At 42.8% G+C, this 17,285-nt stretch overlaps 3 protein-coding genes across 6 annotated transcripts in view; all 3 read right to left on the bottom strand.

The window, feature by feature from the left end:
• thop1 (thimet oligopeptidase 1) overlaps positions 1–2,317 on the bottom strand; it is a 12,243-nt gene extending 9,926 nt beyond the window's left edge. Inside the window, exon 1 of the mRNA XM_007576569.2 lies at positions 2,217–2,317. Within this exon, the coding sequence (XP_007576631.1) occupies positions 2,217–2,229 (13 nt within the window). The 5' untranslated portion in view covers positions 2,230–2,317. The remainder of the gene's footprint in view (positions 1–2,216) is intronic.
• A 3,145-nt stretch (positions 2,318–5,462) lies between these two features.
• Positions 5,463–8,358, bottom strand: LOC103155046 (oocyte zinc finger protein XlCOF6.1-like). Of its 2 annotated transcripts, none has more exons than XM_007576568.2 (2): positions 8,090–8,358; positions 5,463–6,897 (listed from the first exon to the last, which is right to left on the bottom strand). In XM_007576568.2, exons 1-2 carry the CDS (start codon positions 8,259–8,261, stop codon positions 5,606–5,608), a joined length of 1,464 nt encoding a protein of 487 aa, XP_007576630.1. In that variant the 5' UTR covers positions 8,262–8,358; the 3' UTR covers positions 5,463–5,605. The 2 variants fall into 2 exon arrangements, with proteins under 2 accessions (XP_007576630.1, XP_016518731.1); XM_016663245.1 differs by having other exon boundaries at positions 5,463–6,868; positions 8,090–8,170.
• Positions 8,359–10,504: 2,146 nt separating this feature from the next.
• LOC103155050 (zinc finger protein 394-like) lies at positions 10,505–15,849 on the bottom strand. 3 transcript variants are annotated; one of them, XM_007576575.2, is made up of 3 exons: positions 15,546–15,849; positions 11,643–12,412; positions 10,505–11,390 (listed from the first exon to the last, which is right to left on the bottom strand). In XM_007576575.2, exons 1-3 carry the CDS (start codon positions 15,569–15,571, stop codon positions 11,230–11,232), a joined length of 957 nt encoding a protein of 318 aa, XP_007576637.1. In that variant the 5' UTR covers positions 15,572–15,849; the 3' UTR covers positions 10,505–11,229. The 3 variants fall into 3 exon arrangements, with proteins under 3 accessions (XP_007576637.1, XP_007576638.1, XP_007576636.1); XM_007576576.2 differs by having other exon boundaries at positions 10,505–11,485; XM_007576574.2 differs by having other exon boundaries at positions 10,505–12,412.
• Between the last annotated feature and the right edge of the window lie 1,436 nt (positions 15,850–17,285).

A 17,285-nucleotide genomic window follows, 5' to 3' on the forward strand; every position in this document is an offset into this window, starting at 1 on the left:
AGCCAATCAGAAGCCAGAATATAAAGGCGTGGCACCAAAGTCACATGACCCCACATGGTCTCTACATTTAGCAGCTTCTTTAGTTTATTTAGTTTAGTTTTTTTTTTATTCACTTTGTTTTAGTAAATTAGCAACATTAAAAAAAAGAAAACATTAATTTTAATGCGGAGCAAAATAAAATGAATAGAAAATAAAATCTGAAGCTCTCCACACCAAATCAATGCAACAACTGAGGAAGGGCTGATTATGAATAACAAATATATTTATTTAAATATTAAGATGTTTCGTTCATTGCTGAGAATTTGTCTAAATCTGGTTCCACTAAAAAAGTGCAAAAACAAAATTTATATAACATAAGTAGGGTAAATCTTCTGGGAGATTTTAGCACAAATATACTACTTTTCTGTACTTTTATTCTTAATTTTGTGAATTATGACTTATGAAGCAATATGTAGTAATTTCCTGTTAATTATATTTTTATCAACACCATCAGGTTTGAATAAAACAACAATGAAAATCAGGCAGCTTCATGGTCAGCCACATTCTTGAGGACCCTTCTCCAATCCTCCAAAGGGTCATAAACACCTTCTGTACGTTTAATGTCCCGATTATAATATTTAAAAGTAAGCTCATTTTATTATTGCAGGAATCATGTGTCAACAACATTTAGTTCAGACTTATTTTAAATTACTGCATAAATATATGAATAATAATGGAGGTCAGAGGTCAAGCAACATGGCTGCAGTAAACAATGTCTTCTTCATTTCAGACCAAAACATCAGTTTTTTTGTTTGAGTACTAAAACCTCCAGATCATTTTAGTGTGGTTTGAATATTTCTTATGATCATAATTGTTGTTACAGATATTAGATATTAATACTGCTGTTATGGCCTACTTACAATATTATTTATGTATATTCCCATATATAATCTTTGTTAGGTTGCTTAGCAGCGCTTTATGATTGTTGAGCAGAAAACGTTTCCTTCATGTGAGATGATGCGGTTTTTTTCAGTTATTCTGGATCAGATGTGAACAGGAAACAAAGTGCAGGCTGAACCAGTTTCTGCAGCCAGACGAGCGGCTCCGAGTGTTGCCATGGAAACATTAAACACCATCTTCATGTGGCAACAGAAATATGTTCTTTAATATTGTTGATTTAAAGCAGCACTCTGTCAACAGATTCAATACGTTTAGCAGTATTTTAATCAGGCATCAACACAGCCACCTATCCGATCCATAGATTTCAACCTGGTGACCAAGATCACCTGAACAAGAAGAATTAATGCGTAATTAACTTTGATTAATGTAAATGAGAGTTAAATTTATGTTTAGACTAAATATGTTGATTATGTTTGGTTAATGTAATCATTTATTAATCATTTAATTTATCACATTTTCATGTATACTTTTTATATATTTTATATTGCATATGGTTATATTTGTATTTACTAATATTTACAGCTTGGATGGAGTAGCTTGTCAGCAAATAAGCAATTTCCCCTGGAGGATCAATAAAATATATTCTATTATATTAATAGGACAGACTGACTATTAGGATGGAAATAATTTAGAGTCAGAATTTACATTAATTAACTTAACCTGATGGTATAAAATGAAATCAGTTAGAAAACTGACCTGTTCTGGATCATTAATATTGTTTTAATTCATTTCTGTTTAATAACATTTATTGTTAATGTTTGTCATTTCATTCATTCATTGATGAAGTACACTTTTACCTCATAATTCCAGTTTTGGCTACATAATATCACTAATCTTTGTAATAATTATTGATCATATAATTGTGTTTTACTCCAGATGTGATTAAAGAAGCTCTGATTGGACCTGATCACCTCACAATCAACTAATAATCAATAATGTGACAGGCTTAGCAGACCGTAGTTGCTGATGAGTCAGTTAGCTCCCACTGTTAGCAACATGCTACACAGATCGGAGAGTTTAAATTAAATGAAAACACATGACCGGAAATAACTCCAGATATAATAACTTCTTTATCGATCTGATTCAGCACAGAATCGACACCGGTACAGAACCAGCGTGCTGCAGGTGATTTCTGACCACCTGACACAGATGTTAGCAGGATGCTAACTGTCAGCTAGCTCCCGCAGGCTGAAGCCGCTGCGCTGAAATCCCCACAGAAAAACGCTTTTTACCGCAAACCGCTCCCGGTGCCGTGAAACCGGCCCGCAGCCACTCACCTGTCGGCCCCATGCTTCACAGAAAGGATCAAGTTCGGTTCGGTTCGGGTGGCTCAATGAGGGCAGATTCGGCGGATAGGGATTAAAGAGGGAAGCGTCATTTCCGATCAGAGCTTTCACAATAAAAGCAAATGATCCAGGAGGAAAATTTTCACTTTTTATTGAGGAAAACAGAGATTTAAAGCAGAAAATCTAAAGCATGGCTCAGCAGGAAGAACACCGTTATATTTTATTATTACCTGAGTTGTACTGGAACCCAGTGACTTTCACTCAGACCCAACAGGTCAGGTTCTGACTGGTTTTCTACCCAACTAATGAAGCGGGTTTTAATTTATCTGGCCCTAAGAGGAATATGGCGCCCCCTGCTGCTCAAATCGGATAAGACACCAGAAGTCTAAAACGAAGTCTGGATTTGCGCTCATTTCCATTAGAGCCCCATATCTGTCTGGACCTGTCGCTTCAGCACATTTATCTGGTTCTGTTGCAGAAAGAACTCGGATCCAGGTTCATACTGGTCAGTCCGGTACCAACATGCAGACAGGAACCGTATGTGTGTGGGGGGGAGGGATGGTTAAGTCGGGGACAATAAACGGGGACATTTTTAAGAGCAATTTATGTTTAAATCTTTTGGTTCTGCCATGTCCTGGACGGCTGAGCATATGTCCCACACTTAATAAATAATCAGTGTGATTTTTGCAGGTTCTTTTATTTGATGAACACTGTTAACAGACAAGAGCGACAGTGACAAAGACATAATTCATGTCTATGCACAGTGAGCGCCTCCGCTGACCAGCCGTTACTGCGCCCACTGGTGGCGAACTGCTGTAACTGCAGTCTAATGCATTTCAGAACGAATAGGACAAGTAATACCGTATTTTCCGGACAATAGAGCGCACCTCATTATTAGCTGCACCTGCAAAGTTTAAAAAAATAAAATAAAATAAAAACAAAATGAAATGAAAACGTACATATATAAGCCGCACCGGGATATAAGCCACTGGTATCTCCGCCGCTCTCAGTTTTCCACAAGGACGCAGCAGAGGGCTACATCCTAATTAATCTGCTATTAAGAACCGAGTCCTCGGTCTCCAACGCCGAACCATGGATTCATTCACACTGTTGGCTATTTTAACCTGTTCGTATAAAGAACCACACAGAGAGCAGTATCACTTCAGCTTTTGCAAAGGGGGAGAGTCTCAGTGGTGCCTCAGGACAACTCCAACTTGTCCCCCTGCAGCCGCCTGGTTTAATTGAAAGCGGGGTGGGGGTTGGTCATAAAATAGAAACTTAAAGGTAGGGAATAGAGGGGTCTCTCTGAACCATCTGAAACCGGTTTCTCCAAGAACGGCATGGTTCACCTCACCTTGTTTCCAGCTTAGAGTAGAGAGACAAACTTATTCATGAGATAACTATTTGCAAAACTCTGACACACACTGAGCTTACCTGCAGGAGGAGGGTCTTAGTGCTGTCAATCAACTTCATTCGTTGACTGCTAAATGTGCCAATGGTGGAAAACAACTTATTACAGGAAAAATGTTAATCTGCCGTCATTGGTAGTTATGCTAACTAGACTTAGCATTCACAACAGGCTGCACTAGCTGCAGCATAGCATAGAGCAAGGGAGAGAGGATGAGCAGCACCACATGAGATTGTGATTGACAGCACTAAAAATCTCCTGTCTGACTGGTTGTTTCTAGCACAGGAAATAGATTTTTCACAGATTACCACAACATAATGACAGTTTTAAAAAATATGTGAAAAAAAATATTTTTATAAAAGTTACATACTGCAGCTGTAATTTCACTTAGGAGAAAACAGGTCAGGAGGGACATGGGTTAGAGCTGCTGCTGACTGACTCATCTGTTGTTAAGTGGTAAAAGGTACAAGGGACAAGTTAGTATATGAATATGTTGGTAAATTCTTTCCTTAATTCATTAAATGCTAGTGAAAAAGAGGCAAACAGTAGTCTTTAGCTAAGCTAACTATGCTAAATGGTTGATAATCTCAGTCTACCCACCTCTCTTGGAGAAAAACTGGGTTTTTCTCCAAGAGAAATCGACACTTTAACCTTTTTCTCTCTCCCTCTCTATTTTTTTTATTTTTTTTTTTTTGAAAAACTGATTTTATAATTATTCCAGGCAGCATAGTAACTGCCACAGTCGTTCTTGTCTTGTACTGACTGCTGCTGCACAGCGTCACCGCTAAGCAGGAACGAACCATTTCATGCAGATCCAGGGGGGTTCAGGGCAAATGTAGATGGGTGTTTTTTGGTCTGGGAGGGGCAACATTTGATTTTTACTACTAAAAACAATTTTAGAAAACACAATATGATTAATTTTGTAATTAACAGGGCCCCCTTTTTTAATTTCTATGATCAAAAAAAAATAATAAAAAATTTGTGGATGACCCCTGTTGGTCAGGGGCCCTTGGAATTGTCCTAACTTTCCCCCCCAATACAGCGCCCCTGCGATCGGCAAACCACTAATTTTAATCAATAATAACTACCAAGAAGGAATAATTCTAATTTGAACTAAACTAAACTGAAACAGCAGCAGCCTACACACAAAAGGGATAAAGTTAGACAAGCACCTGAAGTAGCCAAACAATAATAAGCAGCTTTTACCTCCTCAGAAGTGAAATCAGTCAACGGCGCTCTGTGTGTCACTTCTTCTAAAAAGGATGCCGCCTTCAAAAATGAAGGGGAGGAATCAGAAACAAAACCAACCTTTCAACACCAGTGTTAAGGATCAAACCTCTGATCTCCTCAGTGATCTACCTGCTCTTAAGTCTGAGTGCTGATTACCTGCCTCCATAAAGAGTCAGCTCTGTCACAGCGTCTTCCATATATGGGCAATAGGAGGAGTGTGCAGGAACATACTTCCGGGGACAAAATGCCCCGGCTACACATGTATTCATGTCGCCTGTGGATACACAAACCAGAGAGCAAACTAGTGAAATATCAGTACTGCTGTCTGAGCGCATTTCTACATAAAACACATCCACAAACTCCTGACCAATCACACATCATTTTGCACTTCCACCGGTTCTGGGTTGAAACAGTTCAACCCAGAACTGCTGAGACGGACGCCTTTGTGCAAACGAGGACAGCTCTGTGAGAGTCTTCCCTGCAGTCGAACCGCCTAGCAAGTCCAGCGCTAAATATGGCGAGCTAGCCAGGAGTTACTTTGTGAGAGGAGGCTCAGAGTTACATTCTGTTGCTCAGGACACCAGAACTGGACTTTGACATTTTTTTTGAATTTCGACAGAAGCCCTAAATACGACTTAATACTGACCAAATTTATTCCCTAAAGGTATTTTATGCTGCTACAAATACAGTGACTTAATGCTTCCCAGTTTCTTCTTTTTCTGAATAAAATCAGCAGGTGCACCTAAACGTTCTCTTCTCTGTGTTGCCTCATGTGAGCTGCCAGCTTGCCACTCTGAGTGAAGCCCTTTTGGCAGACTTTGCAGGAAAATGGCCGCTCCCCCGTGTGTGTGGCCATGTGGCCTGTCAGGCTCCGGTTCTCTGCAAAGCTCCTCCCACAGATGCAGCAGGAGAAGGGCTTCTCACCCGTGTGGGTCCTGGCGTGAGCAGCCAGGTTGCGTTTGTCTGTGAAGGCCTTGTGGCAGGTGTCACAGGAGAACGGCCTCTCACCTGTGTGTGTTCTGACATGGGCAGTCAGGCTGCGATTTTCGCTGAAGCTCTTTCCACACATTCGGCAGGAGTAGGGCTTCTCCCCAGTGTGGGTCCTCATGTGGGTGGTCAGGTGGCAACTGCGGGCGAAGCTCCGGGAGCAGATTTTGCAGGTGTACGGCTTCTCCCCGGTATGGATCCGAATGTGGACCAGCAGCTCGTCGCTCCTGATGAAGGCTTTGCCGCACACCTTGCAGGTAAACGGCCGCTCGCCGGTGTGGGTCCTCCGGTGGGCCGACAGGCCGCCGCTCTGGCTGAAGCTCTTCCCACAGACGTTGCACAGGTAAGGCCTCTCTCCTGTGTGGGTTCTCCTGTGGATGGTGAGGTGGCCACTGGAGGTGAAGCTCTTCCCACAGGTGTTGCAGGTGAAGGGCTTATCGCCGACGTGGATCCTCATGTGGAAGGTGAGGTTGCTGCGCTGGCTGAAGCGCTTGCTGCAGGTCGGACAGGAGTAAGGTTTCTGACCCGTGTGGGTCCTGCTGTGGACCAGCATGTTGTCGTATTTGATGAAGTTCTTCCCACAGACCTGGCAGGAGTACGGCCGCTCGCCTGAGTGGATCCGGCGATGAGCCCTCATGTTGTAACTCTGAGTGAAATGTTTTCCACAGACGTCACACTGAGAGGATTTTCTATTCGGGTCGGAACCAGTCCCAGCCTCAGAACTGGCAGACGTTCCTACACTGTCAGGTTCCTCCTCTGTTTCTTCATCACGTCCTTTCTGATCCACCTTCTCAGCTTCAGCCGAGCTTTGGGACCAGGCCTGGTTCTGCTCTGGTTCTGGTTCGTCTGGGTCCATTTCCTGCTCCTGCTTCAGCACCAGTTCTTCCTCATCCTCGCTGATGCACACTTCTACATATTCATCTTTGTCCAGCTCAGGCTCTGATTCCTCCTGTTCTTCTTTAATCTGTGGGAGTTCTGGTTCTGCCGGGTCCAGACCGGAGCTCATCTCATCAAGAACCTGCCTGCAGGTGGAGGTCTGCAGGAGAACTAGAGGAGAAACAGAGATCAGAGAAGAACATGCTGCTTCGCTGCGTCTAACAGAACCTCTGCAGAACCCAGCGAAGAAGACAAGATTACAACATCATGATAATAAAAAACTAATTACACAAAAACAATTCAATCCCATCCGAGGTCAGACAGTCACATTTGGTCTGTTTTAATAAGTCATGCCCTTCTTAATATGGCTGCATTAATAAGACATGACTGGGCTCCACTGAACAGTAAAAACTGGTTTTTAATCTTTAAATCAGGAATCCATGTGTTTTGTGGTTTTAGCTATCTATGGTTTCAATGTAAGCAATAATGTTTACAAGATATCTGTCAGCAAAAATAACATTTCTGATAATACGGCCATTTTTCTTCACTTTATTAACAGGAGTTAACAATGAATCTTAATTGCAGTTTTTATGTTCTGTCACCTCTGTGTGCCACTGCCACGGTTCTCTTGTAAAAAAAGATTTTTATCTCAATGGTAATTTCCTGGTGAGATAAAAGGATTTTTTTTTCCTGTTATAAGACATCACAGCTGGACGAACCGACTCTGAGCAGAACATCTTTAAAATGTTAAGGTTCAAATGCTGCTGTCATTTCCGTTTTATTCAAATTTAACGCTCAACGTCTCTGGATCTCAGGTTGTTTTTCCTGTTATTAGAAATTAATCTTTAATATTTTGCTTAAATATCAAAACATGTTCTGTTCATCAGAATTAGTCCGATTTTAGTTGCATTTTAGGATCAAATATCAGTAAACACAAGATAATCATTTCATTTCTTAGATATCTGGAGCCAAAGTTCTGCTGTGGTTCTGGTTCTAGAAACGGACCGGTGAGCCGTCCAGAACCAGCAGTAAACACACCCCTGATTTGTCGCTGCTGGGTGTTTGTCCGGGCCGGAGTCGGGTTCTGGAGGACCGCTTCGGTCCGGTGTGGTTCTGATGTTCTGCTAAAAAGCCCAGGTATCAACAGAGGCGGCTCTGACTGGGTCTTATTAACCCATAATCCTGGTACCAGCTACCAGGTCGGATTGGTGAGAAAGGTCCAGATTCTGTCCGGGGAGCAGAACGTTCTCTGGTTCAGGTTCCGTTTACTGGACCTCTCATGGGACCATTAGAACCATCCTGTGATGAAACAGAACCTGGTTCCGAGCTTTACCAGGCAGCCCGCTGCCCCCGCCGGACCTACCTGCGGGGTTCGGCTCGGTTCGGGGTCTCCAGGTGAGGTCCAGCAGTCTCCGCTGCCGGTCGATCTCCTCCTCGTACTGGACGATGGTTTTTTCCAGCTGGGTGAAGATTTCTTCAGCAGCAGCAGTTAGTCTCTCTCTGATAAACTCTCTCAGAGGCTCAACGGAACACATTGTTGCTGCGCAGACTCACAACACACCTGGACACGCTCATAGCAAGCTAACCATGCTAACGGGGCTAGCGGACTGGCTGTGAGCCGCGTTACTGCCCCCTGCTGGACTGGAGTGAAACGGCTGGAAAAATGTAACAATCTGAACCAAATAGTTTCCGTTAGAATTTTATTTCTACTCAGTTATTTATTAAAACTGTATTACTAGATTAAGAAATAAACCAAATAAACACACAAACTTTAAATAATGCATATAAATCTACATGAATAAGATTTAAAATTCATCTAGAAAGATGAGTAGAGCAGCCAGAAGTTTTGTAACTTCTACCTCAGTCTGCTTTAATTCTGTTGGACCTCAGTGCAGCTTTCGACACTGTTGACCACGACATTTTACTGAATCGACTGCAGAGTTGGGTCGGACTCTCCGGTCCAGTGCTCAACTGGTTTGAATCTTACATAAAGAACAGGGATTTCTTTGTTTCAATCGGAAACTTCTCATCAGAGAGGTCAAAGGTCACATGTGGGGTACCCCAAGGTTCAAGGTTCAAGATAAATGTGTGAACACTTATCTTGTTTACATTACTGTCTGAAATTTTCTTCAGCAAACACACGTTTTCTTCCTGCGTCTCAGAGAAAGACACCTTCTGTTTAATACGAGCAGCGAGACAAACAGTGGAGGGAACAGAGAGATCCACGTTTTCTAGCTGGAAATCCACATATTTACAGTTTATGTGGCTAAAGATGAAAATATCAGCATTGGCTGTTCCCCCTGGACAACAGGACAGACAGGATACCCAGTGCTTTTCTGTTCTCCTCTAGAGACTAACGCCCCCTAGTGGAAGATGGAGGTAGTGCTAATGGATTCAGAACAGGCTTGCTAGCTGATTGCTGATGTACAAATCACAATTTCCTTGAATAAAACTCCACAAACATTTACATGAAAAATAATATATTCAACAATTTTCTTCTTCCTGTATTTATATTGTTAGGATTATGTAAAAAAATATATATTAATATTAATTTTAAACTTTTTTTCCATCAGTTGCACACAGTGGTGCAAAAAGTGGGCATGCAGCGCATAGGGGCGCTGCACCAGAGGGGGCGTCAAAACCCCGTCTGGAGGGGGCGGCGCCCCGATGATGCCTTCGCATACACTTCACCGCGCCGTTACGCTCCTTCACATGTAAATGTAGCGAGGTTTACCTTTCACGTGTCTTCGTTTGGGGGGGTAAACATACGATCGCTCATACGGATAGAGCGACCGTATGTTTTCTACGCTCCTTCACCCTTACGTACCTTTCTTTTTTTTTTTTTTTTGGGGGGGGGGCCCGATTTATGTTTTCTCTTCCACCTGAATAATATGTAGTTGTGCCCCTGGCTGCACAGAATCATTTAGCTCCGCCCTGGGGGATAATAACAGCCTAGCAGCTTATCAAACTATCCATCTTCAGAAATGCAGCATTGATATTGCAGCAATGCAGCATTTCTGAAGCATTATGAGACTTGGACTCGCATAATGGCGCAGTCACTCTGACACAGCAAGTCTCACCAAGTGGTGGCAGCAGAGAGCTGCAATTTAAAGGCAGGACTGCTGCCGTTTAGTTCCACTGGTACAACTTCAGCACCCTCGGGTCAAAAATCATCTCTCTGACTGGTGGCCAGCAGGGCTAGCATCCATCAATAGTGTCGCCATTAAAATTTCCGATAACAAAAAAAGTGGCTAGATTTGTTGATTTTATAAAAAATTCTCTACAAAGTCATTAAATGGTAGCAACAAAGAGCTTTCCCTCATCCTGGCCCCCACTCTTCCTCACACTTGGCCACGCCCCTCAGCGTATCCTGGCTCCACCCACTTTTGTGGAATCTTTCAAAATTTGTCTGGAGGTGCGGCTGTGCTTTCACACGGAGGTTACTTCAACTTTAAGCTGTACTTTCCATCAGTAAACACCAGATTTAATTTGTTCAGCGTAGAGCTGGCATGTCCAGCATAGCTGCCTGCTGTTGATGTAAAGAGCAGTCACATTGAAATCCAAAGTTGGCCTAAACATTTACAACATTTGACCTATAAATGACCGTCTGGTTGATTTTCCTCACTGGGAAGTTGGAATTTCAAAAATACAAAGTATGTTGTAGTAGTAAACCGACTCCTACAATACATTTTTCCTTATAATAATGAACATAGTGAGTTATAAACTTTTCACCTGCAGCAGAAAACTCAGTCACTCCTTTAAAGAGACAGTAGAGATGTTTTATCGTCATGATAAATTATTTATTTATGTACCAAAGATTATATTCATTATTAAAATCACTCTAAAGGTCTATTTCCATTGACTTCAGTCAAGTGAAACCTGATAACATGAAGATGCTAGCACTAATAATAACAATAAATGATCCAAAATGATCCTAGTTTAACCTTTAACCCAAAGATCAGACGCGCTCACTGCGGTCCAGATCTGCTGGTGTCCACCAATAGGAAGAGAGACCCTTTATTTGTGTTTTGTCTGTGAACTTTGGGAATCCATCTGGACAATGTGAATATTTACAGCACATTGTACAAATTTAGATTTTTCTTCAAAATAAGTTTCAGGGAGAGGTTATAGCTGAAGGTGTGTAACAGTAATTTCCTCGTCCTGTGAGCAGTTTTGTTATCGGAGCTTCTGTACTAAGTTGAATAAAATATCTGTCTGTACGTGCTACTGTACTGTACGCCAGGTTCTGGAGGAGAGCTCCTCCTGGAGTGTCTCCAACTGTTGTCATGTCAACCTGACAGGGTACCTGTAGGAGACAGCTGAGGTTCACACCTGCTCTCCTGTGTGGGTCCTCATGTGGAGCACCAGGTGGTTCCCCACAATGAAACCTTTGCCACAGAAGGAACATCTGAAAGTTTTCTCAGACAAGTGGTCGCCATGTGACAAGTCAGGTGACCCTTGAAGCCAAAGCTCCTCCCACAGGTGGAGCAACTGAAGGGTTTCTCATCTTTGTGGGTTCTCATGTGGTGACTCAGGGGGGTCTTGGGTTTGAAGCTCTTCCCGCTGGACTGGCATGAGGACGGCTCGTCGGCGTGAGTCTTCTGGTGGTACTTCAGATTGCCCTGGTGGTTGAAGGCAGGTTTGGCAGGAAAATGGTTTCTCACCTGTGTGGGTTCTCGGATGGCGGGTCAGGTCATTCTTCAGACTGAAGCTTCTCCCACAGGTGGGGCAGGGGAAGGGCTTCTCCCCAGTGTGGGTCCTGAGGTGGAAGGTCAGGTTGCACTTCAGTGTGAGGTTTTCCCACAGGTGGGGCAGGGGAACAACCTGCCGGTGTGTGTCCACATGTGGGAGCGCAGGTTGCAATGCAGGTTGAAGGCTTTCCCGCAGATCTGGCGGGTAACGTAACGGCTTCTCACCTGTGTGGGTCCTCAGGTGGCGGGTCACATGACTCTTCAAGCTGAAGTGCTTCCCGCAGGTGGGGCAGGAGAAGGGCTTCTCTCTGGTGTGGAGGCGCAGATGAATGCTCAGGTAGCTACTGATGCAGCCACGCCCACAGATCTGGCAGGTGGACAGTTTCTCCTCTTTCTGCTGGTTCTGTTTGGGGTTCTGGTCCAGTTCTCCAGGTTCTGCTCTTCCCTCACTCAGAGTCAATTCTTGAGAGTGTTCTTCACCGCTTCCTGACTGATCCACATTCTCAGGTTCTGGAGGATTCCTAGAGATGAGCTGGATTCCTGTTGGTTCTGGTTCCATCTGGCCCAATATAAAACCAATATCCAGCAGGAAAGAACCAGTCTGCTCTTCATCCTGGCTGATGGAGACAACATCGCACTCCTCCTTCACCCTCACAGGTTCTGGTTCCTCTGGTTCTGGCTTTGCTTGTTCTGGTTCTGGCTTTATTTGAAGAGGTTCTGGTTCCTCCACTTCACATTTAATCTGCACAGGTTCTGGTTCCAGTTTTAGCTTAATCTGCAGGAACTCAGGTTCCCAAAGTTCAAGTTTAATTTCCAGAGGTTCTGGTTCTGGTTCCTCCTCCAGTTTTAGAGGTTCTGGTTCTGGTTCTAGCTTTATCTCCACAGTTTCTGGTTGCTCCAGTTCTTCCATGGCCTTCAGAAACTGTGGTTCCATTTGGTCCAAAGTGGGTTTCGTTTCCTGGGTCAGAACCGCCTCGGTCCTGTCAGACGTCAAGCTGGAGAGAAAACAGACCATAATGAACAAGAATGTGATCAGAAAGGAACCGGACCAGATGACGAGGAAACATTTCATCAGTGGATCAGAACCAGAATCAGTGGAGGTGACAGTGGCGCAACTGGACATTATTCAGGTGGATGCGAAAACATAAATCCGCGCTGCTCAGGTGTGTTAGAATCACGGCAGCAAACCAGCAAAACACAAAGAACTTTTCACAGTTTCCCCCCCAAACTAACCGACTGTTGAGTGAAGCTGCTGGATGAAGGTAAAGTTAGCTAAAGGATGACTAGCTAATATCAATACAGAACCTTAAGCTTGTTAACAAGTAGCCTGTAGGCTACTGGTGTTGTTTTCTATGTCCAGCTACGTGCATTTATTTTGCCCCCCAAAAAAGTTAGACAGGGAGTCTCTAAGAATCCTCTTCTTCTTACCCCCTCCCCCCCCCACACACACACGTCGTTCAATCAGACAGCATAGGGTATGGGGGGGGGGGTCCCAGAAAATGAATGAGTGGAAGCATGTAAAATCAAAGAGGAGAAGACCTAGGATGGAACCTTGGGGAACTCCACAGATAGTTTTATTCAGCTTAGTTGCCTATTAGATCCTACAGGGTGGATTTGAGTCAGCCGAGCGCCATGCCAGAAATACCAACCCAATTTTCAAATGGGAACAATAACATCCTGATCAACTGTAACAAGCGCAGCGCTCAAACCAAGTAAATTAATACTGATGGATTTTTATGAGCATTTCAATTCTCAATTTATGTTCTACTATCAACCTTAAGTTCTTATGTATTAGTCCATCATCACAAGACAGTTCTTCTGTAAATGTCCAGTATTGTTTGATTTTATCTGGAACTCGTCTGTTTATCTGGCCAGCCTCTTTCAATGGCCTTTGCAACCAGTTTTAACTCAGGATCCCCTTTTGTTGCTTCTTTAAACACCTGCAACTTTTCTTCTGATACAGGATGTTGTTGACAGTTGATCTCCAGTGTCTCGTCTCTGCTCAGAGCATCACAAATATGCAGTTCCTTTGTGGATTTGTACTTGACTTCAAGACTGTATTTCTGCAGTCTTGTGAGCATTCCTTGTAATCTTGCTGGAGCACCAAGGAGGGATTTTTTAAATATCACCTCCAATGGCTCATGATCACTTTCTACATGATATAGATCCATATAGATACTGATGAAATTTTTCACAACCAAACACAATTGCAAGCATTTCTTTCTCAATTTGAGCATAACATTTTTCAGTTAATGCTGTGGAGCCATATGCGACTGGTCGTCCCTCTTGGAGAAGCTCGGCTCCCGGCCCCTCAGAGCGGATCATCTATCTGGCTTGCTGACATTGTGGTACTTCAGTACTGACGCTTGGCTGACAAGAGCTTTTCGTTTGTTAAAACTGTGTTGTTGCTCTGATCCCCAGTGCCATTCCACATCTCCTTCCAATTTTCTTAAGGGAGAACTCAACTCTGAAAGGTTGGGGATAAATTTAGAAAGTTATTGCAATAATCCTGTGAACCTCTGAAGAGCAGGTTTGTCCTCTGGTGCAGCTGTGTTTTGTATGGCTCTAACCTTTTCAGGGTCTTTTCCCACTGAGAACATGTCTGATGTAGCTGATCTCCGTCATCCTTATCTTGCCTTTATTCAGTTTTGGATCAATGCTTCTGAGACGTTCTAGCAGGCGTTGGTCATGCTGCTCTATGCTCTCCCCACACCAGAATGTCATCTATGATATTGACCGCACCTTCTAAATGTCTGGCGATACGCCTGATGATGTACCAAACGGTATATTTTAAACCTGTATCTCCCAAATGGAGTATTTAATGTACACAGGTGAGAACTTTCCTCATCCTGCTGGATTTGCCAACATCCATGGTTAGCATCCAAAACTGAACAAAATCTGGCATTTCAGCAACCACTTCTTGAATGGTGCACAGTGGGTAATGTTTTCTCTTGATGGCTTTATTCAGGTCCTGTGGTCAATGCAGATCCTTATTTTATTGGGTTTTGTTACTGTGACCATGCTCTTCACCCAATCTGTTGGCTGTTATCACACTCAGGTTTTCCATTCTTTTTAGTTCTGCTTCAGTTTTATCCTTCAAGGCAACAGGTACTTTTTGGGGAGCATGAACTACTGGAGGGATGTCTGGGTTTGTCTCAATGTGGTACACTCCTGGTATGCAACCTAATCCAGAAAATAAATCGTCATATTCCCTCAGAATCTCATCCTGTTCTTACAAGTCCCATTTTTTTACTTTACTCGCCTCCAAAAATGGCAGGTTTTTATGACCTCAAATTCCAGATCATATTTTTTATCTTTATACTGACATGTCAACATAATTTTGCCTTTTGCTGAAACGTGGTGGCCTGCATAAGCAACAAGCTCAGCAGGAGATGTGCTCACCTTTTTATCCACTCAGCTTTCTCAGGTCTTTCATGGAAACAACACTGCCATCAGCTCCAGTGTCCAACCTGATTTTCAAAGCTTTGTTGACAATCAGATCTTCATGCCATTTTTCAAAGTCATGTTACTTTGTGACACTGTGTGAAATGAGTCAATAAAAAATTCCTTTTCTTCAGTTTCTGCTTTGCTGCACTTTTAGGTTGTTTGTGTTCTTACGTGATTTGCTCATCCTTACATCGTGATTTTCCCCGTGGCAAGCTTTAAACACTTGTCCATAAGCAGAACATTTCCTTGGATCGTGTTTGTAGAAACATCTAATGCAGCTACACAGTGCTGTGGCTCCACTGTCCGTTTGTCACAATGTTTTTTCTTTGTGACTTTATTAACAGGAATGTCAACCTCCTCATGTAGACTTTTAAGTTGACTCCAACTACACTCTCTGCAAATGTCTACTGCTTTACCCAGAGTGAGATGAGGTTCCCTTTAAGGTGATCATCAGATTCCACTCGATGGCAACTCGGTAAGGGCTTCAAACTCACAGTCTTCGTCTTTAGTCTTTAAATCAGTCACATGTGAATCAATGGTCTCTGATTTATCTTGCACTAGAGTGCAGAACAGGTGCCTCAAATACATCACATTTTTCCTTGGTTCACAATATTTGTGGAACAGCTCTTTCAGTTTACTGTAATCACTGGCGTCCTCATCAAAATCAAAGGTGTAGCATACCTCGATGGCTTCATCTCCGGATACATGCAGAATTCACTGCATCGGACTTTCCGCAACTCTGCTGGAGACAAGGTGCAGGTCTCTGGATCCAGACTCTCCAGTTTTCAGCTAGATTTCCTTCTAGACCAGGGGTGGGCAACTCCAGGCCTGGAGGGTTTCCTGCAACTTTTAGATGTGTCTCAACTTTAACACAAATAATGAGGTCGCTAGCAGGACTCAGGAGAACCTGACTGCACTGAGGAGGAGATTCAGCTGTTGGATCCAGGTGTGTTGGACCAGGGAGACATTAAGAGCTGCAGGACTCGGACCTCCAGGATCAGGATTGCCCACCGCTGGTCTAGACTTAAAGAGGTTGGAGGCTTCATCTGCTCCATTTGCTTCCTTCTACAAAGTTAATCAACTCTCTGTCTTTAACTCCTGACTATGGTTGCCACCTTTCAGAAATTAAAATAAGGGACCAGTCCCTTTAAATATAAAGGTGTATGTGTGGGGGGAGGGGGGGAAGCTACGGCAGCAGTGTGTTGGTTAGTCTGTGTTACCCAGAAAGCAGTTGGGCACAATATCGCAACACCAACACCATGAGTCAAACAATGACTGGGACTATATAAAGAACTCGGGGACCACTTTCTTTATTACACAAACACGTTTGTAGAATACGGAACAAATTGCATTTTATTTATTTATGTAAAAGAGAAATTTCTGTATGAATGTGTAATGTCATAAATTGTCCCAAGTAACAACATTTTTCAAGAGAAAAAAATCGGTTCAACACGGGACAGGTAGCAACCCACCATGTAGCATTTTAGTGAGACGGGACGCTGTTTGTGCTCTGTTCTTCTGTGGCGTTTACAGACTTGGTGTATTACCGCCATCAATTGGACGGAGGTGTAATCCAGAAGTTTTATTTATCTATTTATCCTATATCTTTAAAATAAAATCCTATTATATACATACATATACACTCTCATACACATTGTGTCTTTTAAATGTTTAATAAGTGCTTGAACTATATCTTGTGATTGATGCTTCCCTAATAAATTAGCCATAGTTACTGAAATCCCCATTACCCTTTCCACTTCTTTCCCCTCTCTCATACATTTCCTACAACGAATCAAAACATGTTCTACTTCTATTTCCTACAATAACAACAATCACCTGATGGATGTTTTCTTATAAATTTTAAACTGCTGTTTAAATTAGCATGCCAAATCCTCAACCTACTTATTCATGTTTGTAGTCTGAACTATGGTCTGAACAAACGTTTCTCTTTTTATTCGTCACTTTCTAGTCTCGTATATTGATACATCACAGTGCCACCTACTGGCTGCACCAAATAATTACAATGTTTTCAATATACGTGACAGGGTTCCCTTTAAGCAGTGTTGTGGTACTCGAAGTTGGTCTTGGTCTTGACTCGGTCTCGACTTTCCTCGGTCTTGGTCTTGACTTGGTCTCGGACCCCAAAAGTCTTGGTCTTGTCTCGGTCTCGGGTTAGGTGGTCTTGAACACAACACTGCCTTTAAGCAAATTTGTTTTCGAAATTTCAAATTGCGCAGTTCTACGGTTCATGGAAACGCAGCTTCTGTGACAGAAGTCATTTATTGACAGTGGAATAATTATTCTTAGCCAAACTAAATGATAATATTTACCAATAGCCAGGGGCGCCATAATGGGGGGGAAAGTTAGGTCAATTCATTATTATTTTTTTGTTCATTGAATTTTTTTTTTTTAAATGGGACG

This window comes from Poecilia formosa, unplaced genomic scaffold (genome assembly GCF_000485575.1).
Source record: "Poecilia formosa unplaced genomic scaffold, Poecilia_formosa-5.1.2 Scaffold410, whole genome shotgun sequence".
NCBI classification, from domain to species: domain Eukaryota; kingdom Metazoa; phylum Chordata; class Actinopteri; order Cyprinodontiformes; family Poeciliidae; genus Poecilia; species Poecilia formosa.